The sequence below is a fragment of the Petromyzon marinus genome, unplaced genomic scaffold (genome assembly GCF_048934315.1).
Source record: "Petromyzon marinus isolate PM22_M1 ecotype Great Lakes invasive population unplaced genomic scaffold, UKy_Petmar_22M1.pri1.0 PM_G_Scaffold_11, whole genome shotgun sequence".
In the NCBI taxonomy this organism is placed as follows: Eukaryota; Metazoa; Chordata; class Hyperoartia; order Petromyzontiformes; family Petromyzontidae; genus Petromyzon; species Petromyzon marinus.
Window position 1 is genome coordinate 2,263,311 of NW_027422662.1, and position 25,524 is coordinate 2,288,834.

At 51.8% G+C, this 25,524-nt stretch overlaps 1 protein-coding gene across 1 annotated transcript; it reads right to left on the minus strand.

The window, feature by feature from the left end:
- Positions 1-503: 503 nt before the first annotated feature.
- Positions 504-24,600, minus strand: LOC142908963 (neuronal cell adhesion molecule-like). The gene is made up of 10 exons (XM_076059646.1): positions 24,540-24,600; positions 23,385-23,552; positions 21,122-21,230; positions 17,531-17,715; positions 16,914-17,048; positions 12,610-12,753; positions 12,118-12,229; positions 10,476-10,642; positions 8,645-9,133; positions 504-1,043 (listed from the first exon to the last, which is right to left on the minus strand). Exons 1-10 carry the CDS (start codon positions 24,598-24,600, stop codon positions 880-882), a joined length of 1,734 nt encoding a protein of 577 aa, XP_075915761.1. The 3' UTR covers positions 504-879.
- Positions 24,601-25,524: the final 924 nt, after the last annotated feature.

Sequence of the window (25,524 nt, forward strand, 5' to 3'; positions counted from 1 at the left end):
ATTTTTGGCAGCAGCAGCAGCAGCACTATTCACAACCACAAGTTCTCAACACAGCGCCTGCCAAAGGGGTAGCCTTTCAGATGTGCACACTCCGACAGAGGAGATGTGGGTCGATAACGCATTAGGTTTAAAACCGCATTGAGGTATTAAAACAATATCAAACGTGAGCGATGATACGAAAATATGTATATACAAAAACATGCAGCTTATGATAGAGGAAAATTATGTACAGCCAATCATTGGAATGAGTTCTCCTTAGACATAATGGAGGATTTTCACGACCGACATTTATATACATTAATAAAGTTTAATTCAGAATTAGCTTGACCTGTGATAACTTTTGATTATAAATTTTAAATATAAGTGACACATTTGTATCAAACTCCGTAATTATTTCCCGCAGCAAAATGGTCCCATCATAGACGTCATTGATGACTGCAATGAACTGAAAGGGAACTCCAAGAAACTGAAAGAGAAACCCAAGAAATGAGTTCCAGTCCATAAAGTTTTAAACTTGCCACCTTTATTATTATTATTACGTCTTCAGCACAGCAGCAGCAGCACGGAACAACTTCAGGGAATGGCTCTGTCACAACTCGCATTTAAAATTGTACAGTGTGGCTCTTTGCGAGACGCCGCGGGCGCACGGCGTGCGACTCTTTGCAATGAAACTCGACGATGTTCATGTACGTGGAGCGAGGAACAACGCTGAATGTAAAGAGGCATCGCGATCGTAAAGACTGCGAGCGCGAGAAAGAAAAGCGTCCTTCAAAAGACAACTCGCCCGGGCGTCTACGCGACGAGGCGACGGCAAACCCCGACGCCCCCAACGGCTCGCCAAACCAGCCCGCCGTACCGCCGCGCTCCCGCCCTGCACGGTCACCAAACCGAGCCGGCGCCGGTGGCGACGGCGACGTCGCAGAGCAGCGCGGCGCGCGCCGCCGTCGGCACGAGCGTGAGCAGCAAAGCCGTGGCCGGCGTGGCACCGAGGCGCGGGACCCCGTTGCTGACGGCCGCCCGCCTCGCCGCCGCCGCCGTCGCCCCTGCGGGAGGGTGCGGAGAGGAGCGGGCGGCGAGAGATGCGCGGGGGAAGTTGTCTCGCCCACGTGCGACCCCCGCGACCATTGACCTCGATCAAGAAAACGGGACCGTGCGTTTGTTGTTGTTTTTGCACCTCGGTATCGGAATGTTTATCCGTGCCGTCCTTTCCGAATCCGGCGGCCTGCGACGTGTCCGCTTGGCGGATGGAGGCCCAGAGGGCTTTACAAGCCATCACCATCTTTCACCGATCCATACAACCCCATTTCAACTACCTGGTGAATTGAAACGCATCGCAGCATTTTCCGCAATTTGACCGACTGTGACATCGGCGTTGGGTGCCCGATGGGAACTCCTGCGGTGAGCACCAACCCCCCCACCCCCCACCACGCTCTGTGCCATAACAGCAAAGTCTGCCCAGAGTTACGATGCTGAGAATATATTTTTTATTGTCAAACCATTCTCCCGTCTCCCTTTGCCTGCAATTTAGTTGACTGCCCTCGATGTGTGCATCTCCATTAGTCTATGGGAGCCTTTAACATTGAAGTCTATGGGAGCCTTTAACATTGAAGTCTATGGGAGCCTTTAACATTGAAGTCTATGGGAGCCTTTAACATTGAAGTCTATGGGAGCCTGTAGCATTGCAGTCTATGGGAGCATGTAACATTGAAGTCTATGGGAGCCTTTAACATTGAAGTCTATGGGAGCCTGTAGCATTGAAGTCTATTGGAGCCTGTAACATTGAAGTCTATGGGAGCCTTTAACATTGAAGTCTATGGGAGCCTTTAACATTGAAGTCTATGGGAGACTTTAACATTGAAGTCTATGGGAGCATTTAACATTGAAGTCTATGGGAGCCTGTAACATTGGAGTCTATGGGAGCCTTTAACATTGAAGTCTATGGGAGCCTTTAACATTGAAGTCTATGGGAGCCTGTAACATTGGAGTCTATGGGAGCCTTTAACATTGAAGTCTATGGGAGCCTGTTGCATTGAAGTCTATGGGGAGCCTGTAACATTGAAGTCTATGGGAGCCTTTAACATTGAAGTCTATGGGAGCCTTTAACATTGAAGTCTATGGGAGCCTTTAACATTGAAGTCTATGGGAGCCTTTAACATTGAAGTCTATGCGAGACTTTAACATTGAAGTATATGGGAGTCTTTAACATTGAAGTCTATGGGAGCCTTTAACATTGAAGTCTATGGGAGCCTTTAACATTGAAGTCTATGGGAGCCTTTAACATTGAAGTCTATGGGAGCCTGTAACATTGAAGTCTATGGGGAGCCTGTAACATTGAAGTCTATGGGAGCCTTTAACATTGAAGTCTATGGGAGCCTTTAACATTGAAGTCTATGGGAGCCTTTAACATTGAAGTCTATGGGAGCCTTTAACATTGAAGTCTATGGGAGCCTGTAACATTGAAGTCTATGGGAGCCTGTAACATTGAAGTCTATGGGAGCCTTTAACATTGAAGTCTATGGGAGCCTTTAACATTGAAGTCTATGGGAGCCTTTAACATTGAAGTCTATGGGAGCCTGTAACATTGAAGTCTATGGGAGCCTTTAACATTGAAGTCTATGGGAGCCTGTAGCATTGCAGTCTATGGGAGCCTGTAACATTGAAGTCTATGGGAGCCTTTAACATTGAAGTCTATGGGAGCCTGTAGCATTGAAGTCTATGGGAGCCTGTAACATTGAATTCTATGGGAGCCTTTAACATTGAAGTCTATGGGAGCCTTTAACATTGAAGTCTATGGGAGACTTTAACATTGAAGTCTATGGGAGCCTTTAACATTGAAGTCTATGGGAGCCTGTAACATTGGAGTCTATGGGAGCCTTTAACATTGAAGTCTATGGGAGCCTTTAACATTGAAGTCTATGGGAGCCTGTAACATTGGAGTCTATAGGAGCCTTTAACATTGACGTCTATGGGAGCCTGTTGCATTGAAGTCTATGGGGAGCCTGTAACATTGAAGTCTATGGGAGCCTTTAACATTGAAGTCTATGGGAGCCTTTAACATTGAAGTCTATGGGAGCCTTTAACATTGAAGTCTATGGGAGCCTTTAACATTGAAGTCTATGCGAGACTTTAACATTGAAGTATATGGGAGTCTTTAACATTGAAGTCTATGGGAGCATTTAACATTGAAGTCTATGGGAGCCTTTAACATTGAAGTCTATGGGAGCCTTTAACATTGAAGTCTATGGGAGCCTGTAACATTGAAGTCTATGGGAGCCTGTAACATTGAAGTCTATGGGAGCCTTTAACATTGAAGTCTATGGGAGCCTTTAACATTGAAGTATATGGGAGCCTTTAACATTGAAGTCTATGGGAGCCTGTAACATTGAAGTCTATGGGAGCCTGTAACATTGAAGTCTATGGGAGCCTTTAACATTGAAGTCTATGGGAGCCTTTAACATTGAAGTATATGGGAGCCTTTAACATTGAAGTCTATGGGAGCCTTTAACATTGAAGTCTATGGGAGCCTTTAACATTGAAGTCTATGAGAGCCTTTAACATTGAAGTCTATGGGAGCCTGTAACATTGAAGTCTATGGGAGCCTTTAACATTGAAGTCTATGGGAGCCTTTAACATTGAAGTCTATGGGAGCCTTTAACATTGAAGTCTATGGGAGCCTTTAACATTGAAGTCTATGCGAGACTTTAACATTGAAGTATATGGGAGCCTTTAACATTGAAGTCTATGGGAGCCTTTAACATTGAAGTCTATGGGAGCCTTTAACATTGAAGTCTATGGGAGCCTTTAACATTGAAGTCTATGGGAGCCTGTAACATTGAAGTCTATGGGAGCCTTTAACATTGACGTCTATGGGAGCCTTTAACATTGAAGTCTATGGGAGCCTTTAACATTGAAGTCTATGGGAGCCTTTAGCATTGAAGTCTATGGGAGCTTTTAACATTGAAGTCTATGGGAGCCTTTAACATTGAAGTCTATGGGAGCCTTTAACATTGAAGTCTTTGGAAGCCTTTAACATTGAAGTCTATGGGAGCCTTTAACATTGAAGTCTATGCAAAACTTTAACATTGAAGTCTATGGGAGCCTTTAACATTGAAGTCTATGGGAGCTTTTAACATTGAAGCCTATGGGAGCCTTTAACATTGAAGTCTATGGGAGCCTTTAACATTGAAGTCTATGGGAGCCTGTAGCATTGCAGTCTATGGGAGCCTTTAACATTGAAGTCTATGGGAGCCTTTAACATTGAAGTTTATGCGAGACTTTAACATTGAAGTATATGGGAGCCTTTAACATTGAAGTCTATGGGAGCCTTTAACATTGAAGTCTATGGGAGCCTTTAACATTGAAGTATATGGGAGCCTTTAACATTGAAGTCTATGGGAGCCTGTAACATTGAAGTCTATGGGAGCCTTTAACATTGAAGTCTATGGGAGCCTTTAACATTGAAGTATATGGGAGCCTTTAACATTGAAGTCTATGGGAGCCTTTAACATTGAAGTCTATGGGAGCCTTTAACATTGAAGTCTATGGGAGCCTTTAACATTGAAGTCTATGGGAGCCTGTAACATTGAAGTCTATGGGAGCCTTTAACATTGAAGTCTATGGGAGCCTTTAACATTGAAGTCTATGGGAGCCTTTAACATTGAAGTCTATGGGAGCCTTTAACATTGAAGTCTATGCGAGACTCTAACATTGAAGTATATGGGAGCCTTTAACATTGAAGTCTATGGGAGCCTTTAACATTGAAGTCTATGGGAGCCTTTAACATTGAAGTCTATGGGAGCCTTTAACATTGAAGTCTATGGGAGCCTGTAACATTGAAGTCTATGGGAGCCTTTAACATTGACGTCTATGGGAGCCTTTAACATTGAAGTCTATGGGAGCCTTTAACATTGAAGTCTATGGGAGCCTTTAACATTGAAGTCTATGGGAGCCTTTAGCATTGAAGTCTATGGGAGCTTATAACATTGAAGTCTATGGGAGCCTTTAACATTGAAGTCTTTGGAAGCCTTTAACATTGAAGTCTATGGGAGCCTTTAACATTGAAGTCTATGCAAAACTTTAACATTGAAGTCTATGGGAGCCTTTAACATTGAAGTCTATGGGAGCTTTTAACATTGAAGTCTATGGGAGCGTTTAACATTGAAGTCTATGGGAGCCTTTAACATTGAAGTCTATGGGAGCCTGTAGCATTGCAGTCTATGGGAGCCTTTAACATTGAAGTCTATGGGAGCCTGTAACATTGAAGTCTATGGGAGCCTTTAACATTGAAGTCTATGGGAGCCTTTAACATTGAAGTATATGGGAGCCTTTAACATTGAAGTCTATGGGAGCCTTTAACATTGAAGTATATGGGAGCCTTTAACATTGAAGTCTATGGGAGCCTTTAACAATGAAGTCTATGCGAGACTTTAACATTGAAGTATATGGGAGCCTTTAACATTGAAGTCTATGGGAGCCTTTAACATTGAAGTTTATGGGAGCCTTTAACATTGAAGTCTATGGGAGCCTTTAACATTGAAGTCTATGGGAGCCTTTAACATTGAAGTTTATGCGAGACTTTAACATTGAAGTATATGGGAGCCTTTAACATTGAAGTCTATGGGAACCTTTAACATTGAAGTCTATGGGAGCCTTTAACATTGAAGTCTATGGGAGCCTTTAAAATTGAAGTCTATGGGAGCCTGTAGCATTGAAGTCTATGGGAGCCTGTAACATTGAAGTCTATGGGAGCCTTTAACATTGAAGTCTATGGGAGCCTGTAGCATTGAAGTCTATGGGAGCCTGTAACATTGAAGTCTATGGGAGCCTTTAACATTGAAGTCTATGGGAGCCTTTAATATTGAAGTCTATGGGAGCCTTTAACATTGAAGTATATGGGAGCCTTTAACATTGAAGTCTATTGGAGCCTTTAACATTGAAGTCTATGGGAGCCCTTAACATTGAAGTATATGGGAGCCTTTAACATTGAAGTCTATGGGAGCCTTTAACATTGAAGTCTATGCGAGACTTTAACATTGAAGTCTATGGGAGCCATTAGCATTGCAGTCTATGGGAGCTTTTAACATTGAAGTCTATGGGAGCCTTTAACATTGAAGTCTATGGGAGCCTTTAACATTGAAGTCTTTGGAAGCCTTTAACATTGAAGTCTATGGGAGCCTTTAACATTGAAGTCTATGCGAGACTTTAACATTGAAGTCTATGGGAGCCTTTAACATTGCAGTCTATGGGAGCTTTTAACATTGAAGTCTATGGGAGCCTTTAACATTGAGGTCTATGGGAGCCTTTAACATTGAAGTCTATGGGAGCCTGTAGCATTGAAGTCTATGGGAGCCTGTAACATTGAAGTCTATGGGAGCCTTTAACATTGAAGTCTATGGGAGCCTTTAACATTGAAGTCTATGGGAGCCTGTAACATTGAAGTCTATGGGAGCCTTTAACATTGAAGTCTATGGGAGCCTTTAACATTGAAGTCTATGGGAGCCTTTAACATTGAAGTCTATGGGAGCCTTTAACATTGAAGTCTATGCGAGACTTTAACATTGAAGTATATGGGAGCCTTTAACATTGAAGTCTATGGGAGCCTTTAACATTGAAGTCTATGGGAGCCTTTAACATTGAAGTATATGGGAGTCTTTAACATTGACGTCTATGGGAGCCTTTAACATTGAAGTCTATGGGAGCCTTTAACATTGAAGTCGATGGGAGCCTTTAACATTGAAGTCTATGGGAGCCTTTAGCATTGAAGTCTATGGGAGCTTTTAACATTGAAGTCTATGGGAGCCTTTAACATTGAAGTCCTTGGAAGCCTTTAACATTGAAGTCTATGGGAGCCTTTAACATTGAAGTCTATGCGAAACTTTAACATTGAAGTCTATGGGAGCCTTTAACATTGAAGTCTATGGGAGCTTTTAACATTGAAGTCTATGGGAGCTTTTAACATTGAAGTCTATGGGAGCCTTTAACATTGAAGTCTATGGGAGCCTTTAACATTGAAGTCTATGGGAGCCTGTAGCATTGCAGTCTATGGGAGCCTTTAACATTGAATATGGGAGCCTGTAACATTGAAGTCTATGGGAGCCTTTAACATTGAAGTCTATGGGAGCCTTTAACATTGAAGTATATGGGAGCCTTTAACATTGAAGTCTATGGGAGCCTTTAACATTGAAGTATATGGGAGCCTTTAACATTGAAGTATATGGGAGCCTTTAACAATGAAGTCTATGCGAGACTTTAACATTGAAGTATATGGGAGCCTTTAACATTGAAGTCTATGGGAGCCTTTAACATTGAAGTCTATGGGAGCCTTTAACATTGAAGTCTATGGGAGCCTTTAACATTGAAGTCTATGGGAGCCTTTAACATTGAAGTTTATGCGAGACTTTAACATTGAAGTATATGGGAGCCTTTAACATTGAAGTCTATGGGAACCTTTAACATTGAAGTCTATGGGAGCCTTTAACATTGAAGTCTATGGGAGCCTTTAAAATTGAAGTCTATGGGAGCCTGTAGCATTGAAGTCTATGGGAGCCTGTAACATTGAAGTCTATGGGAGCCTTTAACATTGAAGTCTATGGGAGCCTGTAGCATTGAAGTCTATGGGAGCCTGTAACATTGAAGTCTATGGGAGCCTTTAACATTGAAGTCTATGGGAGCCTTTAATATTGAAGTCTATGGGAGCCTTTAACATTGAAGTATATGGGAGCCTTTAACATTGAAGTCTATTGGAGCCTTTAACATTGAAGTCTATGGGAGCCCTTAACATTGAAGTATATGGGAGCCTTTAACATTGAAGTCTATGGGAGCCTTTAACATTGAAGTCTATGCGAGACTTTAACATTGAAGTCTATGGGAGCCTTTAGCATTGCAGTCTATGGGAGCTTTTAACATTGAAGTCTATGGGAGCCTTTAACATTGAAGTCTATGGGAGCCTGTAGCATTGAAGTCTATGGGAGCCTGTAACATTGAATTCTATGGGTGCCTTTAACATTGAAGTCTATGGGAACCTTTAACATTGAAGTATATGGGAGCCTTTAACATTGAAGTCTATGTGAGCCTTTAACATTGAAGTCTATGGGAGCCTTTAACATTGAAGTATATGGGAGCCTTTAACATTGAAGTCTATGGGAGCCTTTAACATTCAAGTCTATGTGAGACTTTAACATTGAAGTCTATGGGAGCCTTTAACATTGAAGTCTATGGGAGCTTTTAACATTGAAGTCTATAGGAGCCTTGAACATTGAAGTATATGGGAGCCTTTAACATTGAAGTATATGGGAGCCTTTAACATTGAAGTCTATGGGAGCCTTTAACATTGAAGTCTACTCGAGACTTTAACATTGAAGTCTGTGGGAGCCTTTAACATTGAAGTCTATGGGAGCTTTTAACATTGAAGTCTATGGGAGACTTTAACATTGAAGTCTATGGGAGCCTTTAACATTGAAGTCTATGGGAGCCTTTAACATTGAATCCAAACATGAATGGAGCATGCACTTGGGAACCTGACCAGCCAATGGAGATTCACGGAGTGGCTGAAACCCGGTCATTTAAACCCAGTGCATTGGGCTGACCCCAGCCATTTGCATCGTCAGGGTGATCAGGCGATCGGAGCCACCGCCCTCCCGCGTACCTGGCGAGGTTGCTAACAGCTCGTCGTCGCCCTCGTCGTCGTCGCCCTCGTCAGCACCACCGTCACGGCCGCCACCGGCGTCGGGGGCGGTGGTGGCCTCCGCCCTGTCAGCAGAGTCCTCCTTGCCCTCGTCCTGGCCCTCCTCTTCACCCTGCTCCTCCTCATCGTCCTCCTCCTCCTCCTTGCCCTCTTCCTGGCCCTCCTCTTCACCCTGCTCCTCCTCATCATCCTCCTGGCTCTCCGCCTCCTCAGCTTTGACCTCTTCCTGGCCCTCCTCTTCACCCTGCTCCTCCTCATCGTCCTCCTCCTTGCCCTCTTCCTGGCCCTCCTCTTCACCCTGCTCCTCCTCATCGTCCTCCTCCTTGCCCTCTTCCTGGCCCTCCTCTTCACCCTGCTCCTCCTCATCATCCTCCTGGCTCTCCTCCTCCTTGCCCTCTTCCTCGCCATAATCCTCCTCCACCTCCTGGTCCTCCTCGCCATCATCCACCACTGTGGGGGGGTGGTGGTGGTGTTAGGGGTGGTGGGGGTGGAGGTTGTTGTATATGTCGGGTCTAGAAAAATTAACAGAAATAAAATAAAAATGGGACAATGTCTAATTATCCGAATTTATGCTAATTTATGTAATTATGCACGTAATTTATGCTAATCAGGGAGGTATAATTGCCTAGTCCTGAGTGTGAAAGGCGGCTGCTGTGTGAGGGGAGGGGGTTCGCATCACTCCCTTTTGCCCCAAGCGACACCGCGATTGATTATTTTTAAAAAGATATTGGCAGAATTATGCTTAATACAAATTTTGGAAAAGGCCAAAAATATACAACAAGGTGATGGGGTGGTGATGATGATGGTGGAGAGGGTGGTGGAGGGGGTGGTGCTGGTGGAGGTGGTAGTGGTGGAGGTGGTGAGGGTGGTGGTGGTGTTGATGGTGGAGGGGGTGGTGGAGGGGGTGGTGGTGGAGGTGGTGTTGATGATGATGGTGGAGGGGGTGGTGGTGGGGGTGGTGGGGGTGGTGGAGGTGGTGTTGATGATGATGGTGGAGGGGGTGGTGGTGGAGGTGGTGTTGATGATGATGGTGGAGGGGGTGGTGGTGGTGCTGGTGGAGGTGGTGTTGATGATGATGGTGGAGGGGGTGGTAGTGGTGGTGGTGGTGTTGATGATGATGGTGGAGGGGGTGGTGGTGGAGGTGGTGTTGATGATGATGGTGGAGGGGGTGGTGGTGGTGCTGGTGGAGGTGGTGTTGATGATGATGGTGGAGGGGGTGGTAGTGGTGGTGGTGGAGGTGGTGTTGATGATGATGGTGGAGGGGGTGGTAGTGGTGGTGGTGGTGTTGATGATGATGGTGGAGGGGGTGGTGGAGGAGGTGGTGGAGAGGGTGGTGGTGGTGGTGGTGTTGATGATGATGGTGGAGGGGGTGGTGGAGGGGGTGGTGGTGGAGGTGGTGTTGATGATGATGGTGGAGGGGGTGGTGGAGGGGGTGGTGCTGGTGGTTGAGGTTGTGTTGATGATAATGGTGGAGGGGGGGGTGGTGGTGGTGGAGGTGGTGTTGATGATGATGGTGGAGGGGGTGGTGGAGGGGGTGGTGGTGGTGGTGGTGTTGATGATGATGGTGGAGGGGGTGGTAGTGGTGGTGGTGGAGGTGGTGTTGTGGTTTGCGCTACGATCCCGGCGACCCGAGTTCGATTCCCGCTCACGACCACAAACCCCGGTGACCATTACCTGAACCGGTCCTGGGCCTCCCCTAGGTCGACTCGGCCTCAAACGAGTACCTGGTGCGGTGCGTAGTAAATGTCGTTAGCGCCGGGAAGACAAAGGCGACCGGCCGGGCTTTGCTAACCTTCGACGAGGAGGTGCACCCTCAGCAGTCTGGAGTCCACGTCGTTGACGGCGATGCACACGTACGAGTCCGTGTCCTCACGCCGCGCGGCAATGACGCGCAGGGTGCCGTTGTTGAAGGTCCGGTGGCGCTCGTCCTGCAGGCGGAGGTTCCGTGAGTCCTTGAACCTGGCGGTGTGTGGCGCAGGCAGAGAGAGAGAGAGGGGGAGGGGGGTAGAGAGTGAAACCTGCCGGTGATATTCACGAAATCGACCAAACTCCCGCACCTCCGATGAGCACGATTGGCCACGTAGGGTGCGAAAGAAGTCTGACGTAGGCACAGCCCTCGTGGCATAACGAGCGCCCGAGGCATCCTTTGCCGAACAAACGAGCCACTTCGTCGGGGCTGTCGTTTGCGACATGGCTGCTTCTGATAACACATTCTCCTGCGGAGGGAGGGAGCTGGTAGTAGGAACGTTGGGTTGCTCGGTCAATGGCCAGGGTCAATGGCGGCACCACGTGGTGCATTCCGACTGTGAGGGCGGGCACAAGCCGGCGTGAGTAGGTTAAACGTTGAGTTTTAAAAGGACACCACGGGGTGACCAGCCCCTCCACACCCAGCCCCACCCAGCCCCTCCCCCCACCCAGCCCCACCCTCCCCACCCAGCCCCTCCCCACCCAGCCCCACCCAGCCCCTCCCCCCACCCAGCCCCACCCTCCCCACCCAGCCCCACCCCTCCCATGATTGGATGCACGACTGACGGACACAACAACAATCAACCAGGAGGTTCCTACACAGTATAAAGCGCTCCGTAGCTCAGTGGCCATTAGATGGTGAAACTATCCTCATGGCGGTACCCCCGCGGTAGCGAATGATACCAACTGGCTCACGCGAAGTAGATTCCTCTAAGACGAAGGTACTTTGCAAGCCCGCTGGCCATCAACAAAATATTTGTTCGTGAAGCCATCCATATACATATAGAAACGGACACAATTTCAACTGAGGAGATGGGTACAAAGTGAAGGACGTTATCAACCAGTTCAAGTCATGACTGGCTATGATGTTCCCATCCTACCACCTTAGTTAGTTGAATTTTACGCCCATTTCAAACTTGCGCGTTCACAGCATTTACACCGACACAGCCATTTCGCGCGCCGACTACCCCTCTTATAAACGACCGCTTGCGTTGCGATCAAAACGTCGCAGTTTTTGGTTTTTCGTTATTTTTCTGTGAACCGATCTACGTGACTTTACTGGAAAACACCCCCCAAAGAACATGGCCGAGGCGATTGGAATCTTTTATTTCTGGGACGCTATTTTTTTACCGAGGTGTTACTTAACTCCGTGACTGGGGTACCAATCGATCCGAAATCAGTGCCACACTCCGCGATCTGGAAACGCCAAACATCAGCGTAAAAAAACCCGTCACCGTTAAAATTTAACTTTGAGCGGCGAATCACGCGCGGCTCGTCGAGATGAGTCGACTGCCGCATCGCCGGCCATCACCAGACTAAAAATGACTGCATCACGCACATTACGTGAGTGCCGAGGTACTATGATACCCCGGGGAACCACCATAAGGTTCAAATAAACAATCGTCTAAGTGAGCGGAGAGAGAGAGAGAGACGGAGAGGGAAGGAGCCAGGGCAGCGTTCCGTCTCACCACAGGAACTCGGCGGGCGGCCACGAAAACACCGCGCACTCCATGTACACCGCCTCTCCCTCCCTCGCCACGTACAGCCTATTTTGCTCCGACAGCATCTGTGGGGGCACGGCTGTGGGAGGGGTGGGGGGCACAGACAGCCAGCCGGAGGGGTCGTCCGTCAGAGTCGGTCCAAAGTGCCCTGCCTAGAGGGGGGCGACCTACAGCCGTCTGTCCAGTCAAGGACCTCCTCCTCCTCATTCTCCTCCTCCTCCCCATACTCCTCCTCCTCCCCATACTCCTCCTCCTCCCCATACTCCTCCTCCCCATACTCCTCCTCTTCCCCATACTCCTCCCCATACTCCTCCTCCTCCCACCTCCTCCCCATACTCCTCCTCCTCTCCATACTCCTCCTCCTCCCCATACTCCTCCTCCCTCTTCCTACCTCCCTCCTCGTCCTCCGTCCTCCTCCTCCTTCCCCCTCCCAGTCACTCCCCCCCGCCCCCCGCTCACCTGGCACTTTGACGTAGGCGTTGGCCAGGATGGTGCCATGCCGGTTTGAGGCCTCACACTGGTACACGCCGGTGGCTCCCCCGTCCAGCCGCCTCAGGGACAGGGAGTCGCCGTCCACGCTCCGCCCGGACACCACGGGGGCCTCTGCTCCACCGCGCAGCGACACACGACACCCGGCACTCTTTGTGTGTGTGTGGAGCCTTGACACGATTCAGAGTATGTTTTTGTTTGCATTCTGACCACCAGTATATGTTGTGGTTAATGCAGACATGATTCCTTGTAAAAGGTTTCAGTTTGGTGTTTTAACATCTTAACACAGCTGTATTGTTGTCAGAAAAAAGGGGAAAACCTATTCTCAGGCTATGAGTGAGTGAGCAAGTGATAGGTTGTGAGTGAGTGAGCGTGTGATAGACTATGAGTCCGGCAAAACAACCCCCTACCTCCTCGCGGAGCCGGACGGGCAACTCTGTCGTGGACAGTGCTGTGGGGGGAGTTCCAATCTCGATTGGCACCTCCCCTCATGGCATCTGTGTCCACCACAGGGGCTAAACGGGGGCTCTAGACGGGTGCGAGGGGCTGGTAACCCCTCCACCTTCAATTAATTACCACTAAACCGCGAATTAAGTATATAACTAATATTCTTGTGCCGGAGGCCCCGGGGGGCCAGGCGTCTATGACGTCTCCTGGCCAAACCCCAATTGGCGGAGCCAGGAGATTGAATATCTACTCTCGGGGCTGCTCCAGAAACAACGAAAAACCACCACAGGTGGCCACGTGGAATGTTGGATCGCTCACTGCGGAGGAGAGGCTGTCACTCCTCTGTCGGGAGCTGGACCGGTACCGCCTGGATCTGTGTGGCATTCAGGAGGTCCGGTGGACTGGCTCTGGCTCCTGCCACCATGAGGGGTGGACAGTCCTCTACTCGGGGCAGCAGACTGCCAAACAACAGGGTGTGGCTCTTCTTTTGAACAAAAGAATGAAGGGGGCGTGGGAGCGTGGCGGTGAGGTGTGGGAAGCTGTAAGCCCCAGGCTACTTTGGGCTCGCCTTCCCATCAACCGGAGACGAGGAATGGTGGTCATGGTTACTTATGCCCCCACCGAAGATGAACATCCGTGGAGGGATGCAGGCAAAGCCGAGTCAGATGCCTTCTATGACCTCCTGTCACAGTTGCTGGCTAAAGTGGCCCCTCGGGATAGAGTCATCATGTTCGGTGACTTCAATGCCCGAGTTGGTCATGATGCTGGCACCTGGTCTGGAGTGATTGGAGGGCATGGGCCAGATCAGCTCAATAACAATGGTAGGAGGCTGCTAGATTTGTGTGCAGCCTATGGGCTTGTTCCGGCATCGGCGCATCGACACAACATCATGGATACATGCCGGGTCCAAGCAAGAACACCTGCTGGACTACATAGTGACGGACCAGCGGATGCGAGCCCATGTCCTTGACACCAGGACCTACCGTGGAGCTGATCTGCCCTCTGACCATCGACTAGTCATCTGTAAGATGCGCCTGCCATTCTTCCACTCCAGTGGTGGGTGTACACCCAGGACCCCATTCCAACCTAAAGTGGCCTGGTCTCAGTTATCTGATGAAAGTTGCAAGCGAGAATTTCATCATCGCTTGCGGCTGGGATTGGCATCGTCCCCGACTCCTCCTGATGTCGAGGGTAAATGGGCGAGGTCTAGGACTGTGACTCATGCAGCTGCAATGGCTGCTTTGGGTACGCAGTCCAGACTTCCCCAGAGACCCTGGCTGACAGAGGAGTTGTTCAGGATGGTTGAGAAAAAGCAACAGGCCCACTGTCATCGGCTACAGAATCCCACGTCAGAGAATGAGGAGGCTTACCGCAGCCTTCGCTCGGAGGTTCGGAGAGCCGTGAGGCGCTGCAAGGATAGGTGGTGGTCGTGGGTTGCTGAGGAGATGGAGTCTGCCTCCGTGGCCCGTGATCACAAATCTCGATTTAACTCCATCAAAAAAGTAACCTGCAGCACCACACCTATTACCATCATTAGGGGAAAAAACGGTGATCCAATCTCCGACCCCCAGGAACAGGTTTGCAGATTTGCTGAGCATTTCTGTGAGGTCCTAGGGGAGGGAAAATTCCTCAGCCAGGAAAACATCATGGCACAAAGTGAGAATGACCCTGCTGAGGCTGCGGTGCCTCAAATATTGGAAGAAGTCACCTCCTGTGAGTGGCTGGCTGAGGTGCCATCTGTTGAGGAAGTACTGAAGGCGATCCGGAGTCTGAGACCAGGAAAGGCAGCGGGCAGAGATGATCTCCCAAGCGAAATGCTGAGGGAGGGTGGCGTTTGTGCACAGACTGCCCTATATGACATCTATTCAACAGTCTGGACCACTGGACGGGCTCTGCAGGATTGGAAGGATGCCCTGGTGGTCCCCCTCTTTAAGAAGAGGGACCGCACAGACTGTAACAACTACAGGGGCAAGGATTATTCAACATCGCCTTGCCAGGCACGCTGAGGAGAGGCTTGCGGAGCCCCAATGCGGTTTCAGGAAAGGGCGGTCCTGCACAGATGCCATATTTTCTGTCTGTCTGCTACAGCAGAGGTGTAGGGAATTCCAACAAGACCTACATCTCTGCTTTATTGACCTGGTCAAGGCCTATGATACCATCAGTAGGCCTGGGCTCTGGGTTGTTCTTCGTGCTTTTGGAGTACCTGACCCTCTGCTCACGATCATTAAGGACCTTCATGATGGTGAGCGGGCCCGGGTAAAACTACGTGGCCGGGAGTCAGAGCCATTCCCTGTACACCTTGGGGTGCGACAGGGATGTCCTCTGGCTCCCACAGTATTTAACATCTATTTTGACCACGTAGTTTGTGAAGCCTTCAATAGCTGTACCGGGGGAATCTCCATATGGTACAGATATAATGGGAGGCTGATCGATGCCCGGGTGCGGTCAAGGGATGGCTCCCTATTGCTCAACCACGTTATGTATGCTGATGATTTGGTAATAGCTGCTAATTCAGAGGAGGAATAGGAGACGCTGCTGCTGAGACTGGAGCGTGCCACTAAGAGGTTGGGCCTTACCATCAGCCCCACCAAAACTAAGCACCTGCCTGGGTATTTTGTACCATCGGACACTCCACCCCCACAACTCCCAATCGGTGATGGGGCAGTTGTGGAGAGATTGGAGAGTTTCCCATACCTGGGCAGTGTGCTTATGACTGGCTGCAGTTTAACAGCAGAGGTCTCACTCCGAATCAGTCGAGCGGCAATATCTTTTCATCGGTTGCGTAACGCTGTGTGGAAGCTACCTGCTCTGTCGCTCCGCACTAAGCTTCAGGTCTTCTCGGCCACGGTCATTCCCTCCCTTCTCTACGCTTGCGAAACGTGGACCCCCCTAATGGAACATCTTCGCCGGTTAGAAACATTTAGGCTGGCCTGCCTACGATCCATCCTGGGTTTAACCAGACTGGATTGTGTGAAGAGCTCACAAATCCTTGAAAGATCTGGGCAAGGTCCCATCGGTGAGCTCCTCTGGCGGGCAAGGCTGCGATGGCTGGGTCATGAAGCCCGCATGCCCAGCCACCGCTTGCGAAACAGCTTTTGTTCGGCCGGATTGAGGGGGCTAAACAGGCGCGGCACGGGCTAGATTAGAGATGGAGTGATGTGGTACAGGAGGACGTGAAGCTGAATGGACTTGCCGATGACTGGTACCAGCGGTGTCAAGATCGGCCTCTGTGGAGGAGGCTCGTGAAGGACGCTACTGGGCAGTTGGAGGTAGTCACCCTCCAACAACAACGGAGGGCGGAGGAGCGATGCTCACAACAACGAGCAGAGCGCCGGGTGGCTGAAGCACAGCGGGTTGGCACAGTAGGGGGCACAGGTGGTGCATCAGCCAGTCATCTCAGTCAGTCGACCCGTGGCACCTGGGTCTGCCCTGTGATCTCCTGCCAGTGGGCGTTCGACACTTCACGTGGCCTCAGGGTGCACATAGCCTGGCACAAGCGTCGTGGTGACGTCACCGCCACTTAGTGGCGAATGGCGGTTGTTGTTGTTGTTGATAGGCTATGCGTGAGTGAGCGTGTAATAGACTATGAGTGTGCGAGCGTGTGATAGACTGTGAGTGTGCGAGCGTGTGATAGGCTGTGAGTGTGCGAGCGTGTGATAGGCTGTGAGTGAGTGAGCGTGTGATAGGCTGTCAGCGAGTGAGCGAGCGTGTGATAAGCTGTCAGCGAGTGAGCGAGCGTACGAGAGTGGATGAGCGTGTGGACGAGCAAAGTCAGTGGGTAGTGAGCAAGCGCGTAGGTTGGACGAGCGGGTAAGGAGGCAACACACCGTTGACGGGGATGCCGTTGAAGAACCAGCGGACGAGCGGTTTGGGGATTCCGTCGGCGAGGCAGGCGAGCTCCACGGTGTCCCACGGAGCGTAGACGCGGCTCTCTGGCTCGGGAGCGATCCAGTAAGGCTTGGCTGCAGCGGTCGGGAAAACACGAGGAGGAGGAGGAGGGGGGGAGGGGGGGGAAGGAGGGGGAAGGAGGGGGGAAGGAGAGGGGAAGGAGAGGGGAAGGAGGGGGAAGGAGGGGGTGAAGGAGGGGGAAGGAGAGGGGAAGGAGGGGGCAAGGAGGGGGCAAGGAGGGGGCAAGGAGGGGGAAGGAGGGGGGAAGGAGGGGAGAAGGAGGGGGGAAGGAGGGGGAAGGAGGGGGGGAGGAGGGGGAAGGAGAGGGGATGGAGGGGGCAAGGAGGGGGCAAGGAGGGGGCAAGGAGGGGGAAGGAGGGGGGAAGGAGGGGGGAAGGAGGGGGAAGGAGGGGGGAAGGAGGGGGGGGGGTACTCATTTGAGGTCGAGTCGAGCTAGCAGAGGCCCGGGTACCGGTCGAGATAATCGTCGCCACGACTTGGGCCGCAGGGTTCGCTAACCGCCGTGCCACCGCTCCCTCCGTCGCCCCTGAGGCACCTTCCACGGTGACGGTGAAGGTGTGCAGGGCTCTGCCCTCGCTGTTGCTGGCGTGGCACCGGTAGTCACCGGCGTGGGCCGCCAACACGTGGCGGATCACCAGCGTCTGGTTGAAGGCACCGAAGGTGATGCGGCCACTTGGAAGCTCCCCGTCCACCTTGGCCCAGCGAAGCTGCGGTGTGGGGCTGCGCGCACGCAAGCGGGGGAATGCACGCACGTGGATGCGCATGCACGTGTACTCACACGCACGCGCACACACATTCGTGGGTGTGCGTGCGAAACTAGCGTAGGATATTACGTAGTGTAGTGTAAAGTGTGGTGCATAGCAGTGTAGTGTACAGTAGTGAAGTGAATAGTCGTGTCGCGTGTGTGTACGTGCGTGTGTGTGTGTACGTGTGTGTACGTGCGTGTATGTACGTGTGTGTGTGTACGTAGCCTGGGGCTTTCAGCTTCCCACACCTCACCGCCACGCTCCCACGCCCCCTTCATTCTTTTGTTCAAAAGAAGGCTCGCCTTCCCATCAACCGGAGACGAGGAGTGGTAGTCGTGGTTACATATGCCCCCACCGAAGACGAACATCCATGGAGGGATGCAAGCAAAGCCGACGAGTCAGATGCCTTCTATGACCTCCTGTCACAGGTGCTGGCTAAAGTGGCCCCTCGGGATAGTCATCTTGTTGGGTGACTTCAATGCCCGCGTTGATAATGATGCTGGCATCTGGTCTGGGGTGATTGGAGGGCATGGGCCAGATCAGCTCAATAACAACAGGAGGCTGCTAGATTTTTGTGCAGCCCATGGGCTTGTAATTACCAACAAGCCGTTCCGGCATCGGAGCATCCACACAACATCATGGATGCATGCCGGGTCCAAGCAAGAACATCTGCTGGACTACATAGTGACGGAACAGCGGATGCGAGCCCATGTCCTTGACACCAGGATCTACCGTGGAGCTGATCTGCCCATTGACCATCGACTTGTCATCTGTAAGATGCGCCTGCCATTCTTCCACTCCGGTGGTGGGTGTACACCCAGGACCCCATTAAAACCCATAGTGGCCTGGTCTCAGCTAGCTGATGAAAGTTGCAAGCGAGAATTTCATCATCGCTTGCGGCTGGGGTTGGCATCGTCCCCCACTCCTCCTGATGTCGAGGGGAAATGGGCGAGGTTTAGGACTGTGGCTCATGCAGCTGCAATAGCTGCTTTGGGTACACGGTCCAGACCTCCCCAGAGACCCAGGCTGACAGGTGTTCAGGCTGACTGAGAAAAAGCGACAGGCCCACTCTCAACGTCTACAGCATCCCACGTCAGAGAATGACGAGGCTTACCGCAGCCTTCGCTCGGAGGTTCGGAGAGCCGTGAGGTGCTGCAAGGATGGGTGGTGGTCGCAGGTTGCTAAGGAGATGGAGTCTGCCTTAATGGCCCGCATTCACAAATTGCTCTTTCACTCCATCAAAAAATTTACCTGCAGCGCCACACCTATTACCCTCATCAGGGGAAAGAACAGCGATCCAATCTCCGACCCGCAGGAACAGTTTTGCAGATTTGCTGAGCATTTCTGTGAGGTCCTGGGGGAGGGGAAATCCCTCAGCCTGGAAAACACCGTGGCACAAAGTGAGTGTGCACAGACTGCCCTCCATGACATCATAACAGTCTGGACTACTGGACGGGTTCCGCAGGATTGGAAGGATGCCCTGGTGGTCCCCCTCCTTAAGAAGGGGGACTGCACAGACTGTAACAACTACAAGGGCATCTCACTCCTCAGTGTGTTGGGAAAGGTCCTGGCAAGGATTATTCAACATTGCCTTGCCATGCACGCTGAGGAGAGGCGTGCGGAGCCCCAATGCGGTTTCAGGAAAGGGCGGTCCTGCACAGATGCCATATTTTCTGTCTGTCTGCTACAGCAGAGGTATAGGCAATTCCAACAAGATCTACATCTTTGCTTTATTGACCTGGTCAAGGCCTATGATACCATCAGTAGGCCTGGGCTTTGGGTTATTCTTCGTACATTTGGAGTCCCTGACCCTCTGCTCACAATTATTAAGGACCTTCATGATGGTGAGCGGGCACCGGGTAAAACTAAGTGACTGGGAGTCGGAGTCATTCCCTTTTTACCTTGTTGTGCCACAGGGATGTCCTCTGGCTCCCACATTATTAAACATCAATTTCGACCACGTAGTTCGTAAAACCTTCGGTGGCTGTACCGGAGAAATTTCCATCTGGTACAGATACAATGGGAGGCTGATCGATGCCCAGGTGCGGTCAAGGGATGGCGCCCTATTGCTCAACAGCCGATGATCTGGTAATTGCTGCTCACTCAGAGGAGGAGTTGGAGGCGCTGCTGCTGAACCCGGAGCTTGCCACTAAGAGGTTGGGCCTTACCATCAGCCCCACTAAAACTAAGCACCTGCCTGGGTATGTTGTCCCATCAGACACTCCACCCCCACAACTCCCAATTGTAGAAAGAGTGAAGAGTTTCTCATACCTGGGAGTGTGCTCATGACCGGCTCCGGTTTGGCAGCAGAGGTCTCACTTCGAATCAGTCGAGCGGCAATGTCTTTTCATTGGTTGCCTAACGCTGTGTGGAAGCTACCTGGTCTGTCGCTCCGCACGAAGCTTCAGGTCTTCTCGGCCACAGTCATTCCCTCCCTTCTCTACGCTTGCGAAACGTGGATCCCCTAATGGAACATATTTGCCGGTTAGAAACATTTAGGCTGGCCTGCCTACGATCCATCCTGGGTTTAACCAGGCTGGATTGTGTGAGCTCACAAATCCTTGAAAGATCTGGACAAAGTCCCATCGGTGAGCTCCTCTGGCAGGCACGGCTGCGTTGGCTGGGTCATGTAGCCTGCATGCCCAGATACCGCATGCCTAAACAGCTTTCGTGACTGCAGGAATTCAACCTCTTGGGTCTGTCGGTAAAGTCACGTAGATAGAAAAATAATTTTAAAAATCACGACGTTTCCATCGCAACACAAGCAATCATCTTGAGGTGAAAAAATACAGCAGGCAAACTGCTGAGGCAGGAGAAATATATTTGCTTGTGTTGCGATCGAAACGTCGTGATTTATTTTATATTTTTCTATCTACGTGACTTTACCGAAAGACCCAAGAGCATGCCTAAACAGATTTTCTTCGGCCGGATCGAGGGGGCTATACGGGCGCGGCATGGGCTAGAGAAGAGATGGAGTGATGTGGTACAGGAGGACGTGGAGCTGAGTGGAGTTGCCGATGACTGGTACCAGCGGTGTCAAGATCGGCCTCTGTGGAGGAGGCTCGTGAAGGACGCTACTGGGCATTTGGAGGCAGTCGCCCTCAACAACAACGGAGGGCGGAGGAGCGATGCTCTCAACAACGAGCGGAGCGCCGGGTGGCTAAAGCACAGCAGGTTGGCACAGTAGGGGGCACAGGTGGTGCATCAGCCAGTCATCTCAGTCAGTCGACCCGTGGCACCTGAGTCTGCCCCGTGACCTCTTGCCAGCGGGCGTTCGACACTTCACGTGGCCTCAACGTGCACATAGCCTGGCACAAGCATCGTGGTGACGTCACCGCTACTTAGTGGTGAATGGCGGTTGTTGTTGTGTGTGTACGTACAGCCCTTGAACGATGCACCCCAGCAGTAGCGTTTCTCCCTGAAGCACCAGCTTGCTGCTTGTCTCACCCCCAGGCTCCACAAACACCGGACGTCTCTTCGACGGATGAGCTGTGTGTGTGTGCGTGTGTAGGGGAGTGGGTGGGTGGATAGGTAGTGTAGTGGTTAGCACTATGCTGCGCTCCGACCCCGCTGACCCGAGTTTGATTCTCGCTCACAGCCAACATTTTGATTATCTGAATCGATCCTGGGCGTACCTTAGGTCGAATCAGCCTCAAACGAGTGCCTGGTGCGTTTTGTAGTAAACATCGCCACCGGGGAGACAAAGGCGGCCGGGCGTGGTGTTAGCCACCCCCTTGTGTCCCGTGTTGGCCTTCACAGGTGCTCGCTAACAACAGTCTGTTAAGGCCATACGGGGTTGATCTTTGTCAAGTCGAGCGAAACAACCCCCTACCTCCTCGTTGGTGCCGGACGGTAACGCTGCGGTGAGCAGTGCCATGGGGGGAGGACCAATTTCAATCGAACATTTCCCTCGTGGCGTTTGTAACCACCACAGCGGCCAAATGGGGGCTCTGAACGGGTGCAAGGGGCTGGTCATCCCTCCACCTTCAATTAATTAGCACAAAACCATAAAAAATATTCTAGCGGGGGGACAGGCGACTATGACGTCTCCTGGCCAAACCCCATTTGACGGAGCCAGGAGACTGAATCCTTACCCTTGGGGTTCCTCCAGAAATAACAAAAAGCTACTGCGGGTGGTCACGTGGAATGTTCCAACGCTGACTGCGGATGAGAGGCTGCCACTACTCTGCCGAGAGCTGGACAAATACCGCCTGGATCTCTGTGGTACTCAGGAGGTCCGGTGGACCGGCTCTGGCTCCTGCCACCATGAGGGGTAAACAACCTTCTACTCGGGGCAGGAGACTGCCAAACAACAGGGAGTGGCTCTTCTTCTGAGCAAAATAATGAAGGGGGTGTGGGAGCGTGGCGGTGAGGCGTGGGAAGCCGTAAGCCCCAGGCTACTTTGAGCTCACCTTCCCATCAACCAGAGGCGAGGAGTTGTGGTCGAGGTTACTTATGCCCCCACAAAAGATGATCCAGGCCCACTTTCATCGCCTAGAGCAGCAGCCCCCCGACCTTTTTGGGACCAGGGACCGGTTTCGTGGAAGACGATTTACTCACGGACCGGGGGGGGGGGGGGGGGGTGGTTCATCATTGGGTCTTTCCCCCTTTTCAAAGAAGCTCTCCAGCGACATTTGTTTTTAAACTCATTGTGGCTACTAGGGGTTAGAGCTTGTGGGCTTACTCATTGTGGCTATTAGGGGTTAGAGCTTGTGGGCTTACTCCTTGTGGCTACTAGGGGTTAGAGCTTGTGGGCTTACTCCTTGTGGCTACTAGGGGTTAGAGCTTGTGGGCTTTATACCAACACTGTGCCTGAGTGCGCAGTGTGGGAAAGAGGCGCGGACAAAAGTGGTAAATAATAAAATATTGGGGGCGGGCCACGCGTGGACTCACCGCTCACCTCCTGCTGCTGTGCGGCCCAGTTCCTAACAGCCCAGGGACCGATACCGGTACCGGTCCGGGGGTTGGAGACCCCTGGTCTAGAGCATCCCACGTCAGAAAATGAGGAGGCTTACCGCAGCCTTCCCTCGGTTATTGAGGCGATGGAATCGGCCTCAGTGGCCCGCGATCACATATCACTCTTTAACTCCATCAAAAAAGTAACTTGCAGCACCATACCCATCACCATCATTAGGGGAAAGAAAAGTGATCCGATGTTCGACCCCCAGGAACAGGTTTGCAGAATTGCTGAGCATTTCTGTGAGGTCTTGGGGGAGGGGAAATCCTTCAGCCTGGAAAACATCATGAGGCAAAGTGGGGATGACCAGGAAGAGATGATCTCCCAAGTGAAATGCTGAGGGAGGGTGGCTATTGTGCTCAGACTGCCCTACATGACATCATAATCAGTCTGGGCACTGGACAGGTTCCACAGGATTGGAAGGATGCCCCCATATAGCCTGTAACAGACTGTTGGGGCAAGTGCTGTTAGCGAGCAGCACCTATGAAGGCCGGCATGGCACACGAGGGGGTTGGTGGCCAGCACCACGCCCAACCGCCTTTGTCTCTCCAAATGGTGATATTTACACGTCGCACCAGGTACACACACACGTGCACACACACGCACACACGTACACACGTACACACAGACGCACGCACGTACACACACGTGCCCTGCCGGCGATCGCTGCCACCACCGCCGCTCACCGGGTTTAACGATCAGCCAAATCGGCTCCTTCTGCTGGATGGTTCCAGTGCGCGGATAGCGGGTGCAGCACACGTAGTAGTCCACGTCCCCGGGGAGCACGTTGGCAAAGTACAGGTCGCCATCCAGGCTCTGGGACACTCGAGCATCCAGCCGCACTCTCTGCATGGCTGCAGCGCCAGCAGCACGCCGGGGGTAAGGGGGGGGGGGGATGAAAGGGGATCGGAACGAGAATCTTTAGACTGCAGGAGGAGGAATCCGATGAGCCATGAAACTGAATTGTAACAGAAGTCCACCACTAAATCCGCATCAGCGTCATCATCAGTATCATCATCAGCAGCATCATCAGGATCATCATCAGCAGCATCATTATCAGCATCATCATCAGCATCATCAGCAGTATCATCAGCATCATCAACAGCATCATCATCAGCAGCATCATCATCAGCAGCTTCATCATCAGCATCATCATCAGCATCATCAGCAGCATCATCCGCCGCGCAAGTCCATGGCAGCAGAAGAGCCCCTGTACAACGTATAACGACGCACTGCCCCCCCGTTTCACAAATCTGGAAGGATACATCATGGCAATGATGCACTCCACTTCTCGCTTGCCTGGCTCGACAACCTGAATGTGAAATTGTAGTCGTCGTCTCTGCATTTACATCAGCATCAGTAGGAAAGAGCAAGAAGCCCTGCATACCAGGCAAGGTAGTCAACATCTCCTAGCCATCGCAATGATGATGAGAGACACCTCAAACTCCAAATACGCAGCAGCAGGCGTCGTCAGGGTCGGGATCAAACCCACGACCTCCCGCGTACCAGGAGAGGTAGTCAACATCTTCCTATCCACCGTGGTACTCACAGCCGTCCAACCAGAAGATGTCGGGGAGGGGGAAAGCCGTGGGGAGGGTTACAGCGCAGCACGGCCGGGGAGCCCTCCACGGTGAATACGGGGCTCAGGTCCTCAAGGGGCCACGCTGGGGCACCTGCAGCACAAAAACAAAGACGCCGCCCCCGCCCCCCCGTGTAGCCTTAACAGATCGTCGGGGCAAGCGCTGTCAGCAAGCGGCACCTTTGCAAGGCCGGCACTGCGGCGCACGCCGGGCCGGCTGGTTTACCGCGCGCCGCGCCGGGGTGCTCGTCCCCCTACTCACGAGCCAGCCGCACGGCGATGTTGGCGGTGAGGGCCGTTCCATGCCGTTCTCCGCCAAGCATCGGTAGACCCCCTCGTAGGCCTCCATAGCGTCGTGTTGGCCGCCGGATGCGGCCAACACCGCCGCCGTGTCCACGGTGAAAGTGCCGGAGCCATTCCCGTGTTGCTTCACGTTGGGGTCCCAGCCTGGGTCAAAACGCCGGCCGTCTTTGCTCCACCGGAACCTGAAGCGCAAATGGGAGGGGAGGGAAGGGAGGGAGGGGAGGAGGAGGGGAGGGAGGGAGGGAGGGGAGGGAAGGAGAGGGAGGGAGGGAGGGAGGAGAGGGAGGGAGGGAGGGAGGGAGGGAGGAAGGGAGGGGAGGGAGGGAGGGAGGGAGGGAGGGAGGAAGGGAGGGAGGGAGGGAGGGAGGGAGGGAGGGAGGGAGGGAGGGAGGAGGGAGGGGAGGGAGGGGAGGGGAGGGGAGGGAGGGAGGAGAGGGAGGGGAGGGAGGGAGGGAGGAGAGGGAGGGAGGGGAGGGAGGGGAGGGAGGGAGGGAGGGAGGGGAGGGAGGGAGGGAGGGAGGAAGGGAGGAGAGGGAGGGAGGGAGGGAGGAGAGGGAGGGAGGGAGGGAGGGGAGGGGAGGGAGGGAGGGAGGGAGGGGAGGGAGGGAGGGGGGGAGGGAGGGAGGGAGGGAGGGGGGATGGAGAGAGACGTGTTTCACCCGAAGCTCCTGGCCTTACCTCTAAAACTTTTATTTTCTCACCCTTTTTTTCAGGATGTATTTTTCACCAACAGTGTCTTGCTTTACACACAATTTGTGATCACTTTCTTTATTTTATTTGGACTTCTTCGTCCTTCTTTCCTCGTTCCTTTATGTTGTTTTCACCGTTCAGGGCGCGGCTGCGCTCTCTGCAGTGTACAGGTGTCTTCGCTCTCCGCACAATCCTCCACTTTTACTTGATAGTCGATTTCATAATCACGCTTTTCTTTGTTGTCAATTCGATTT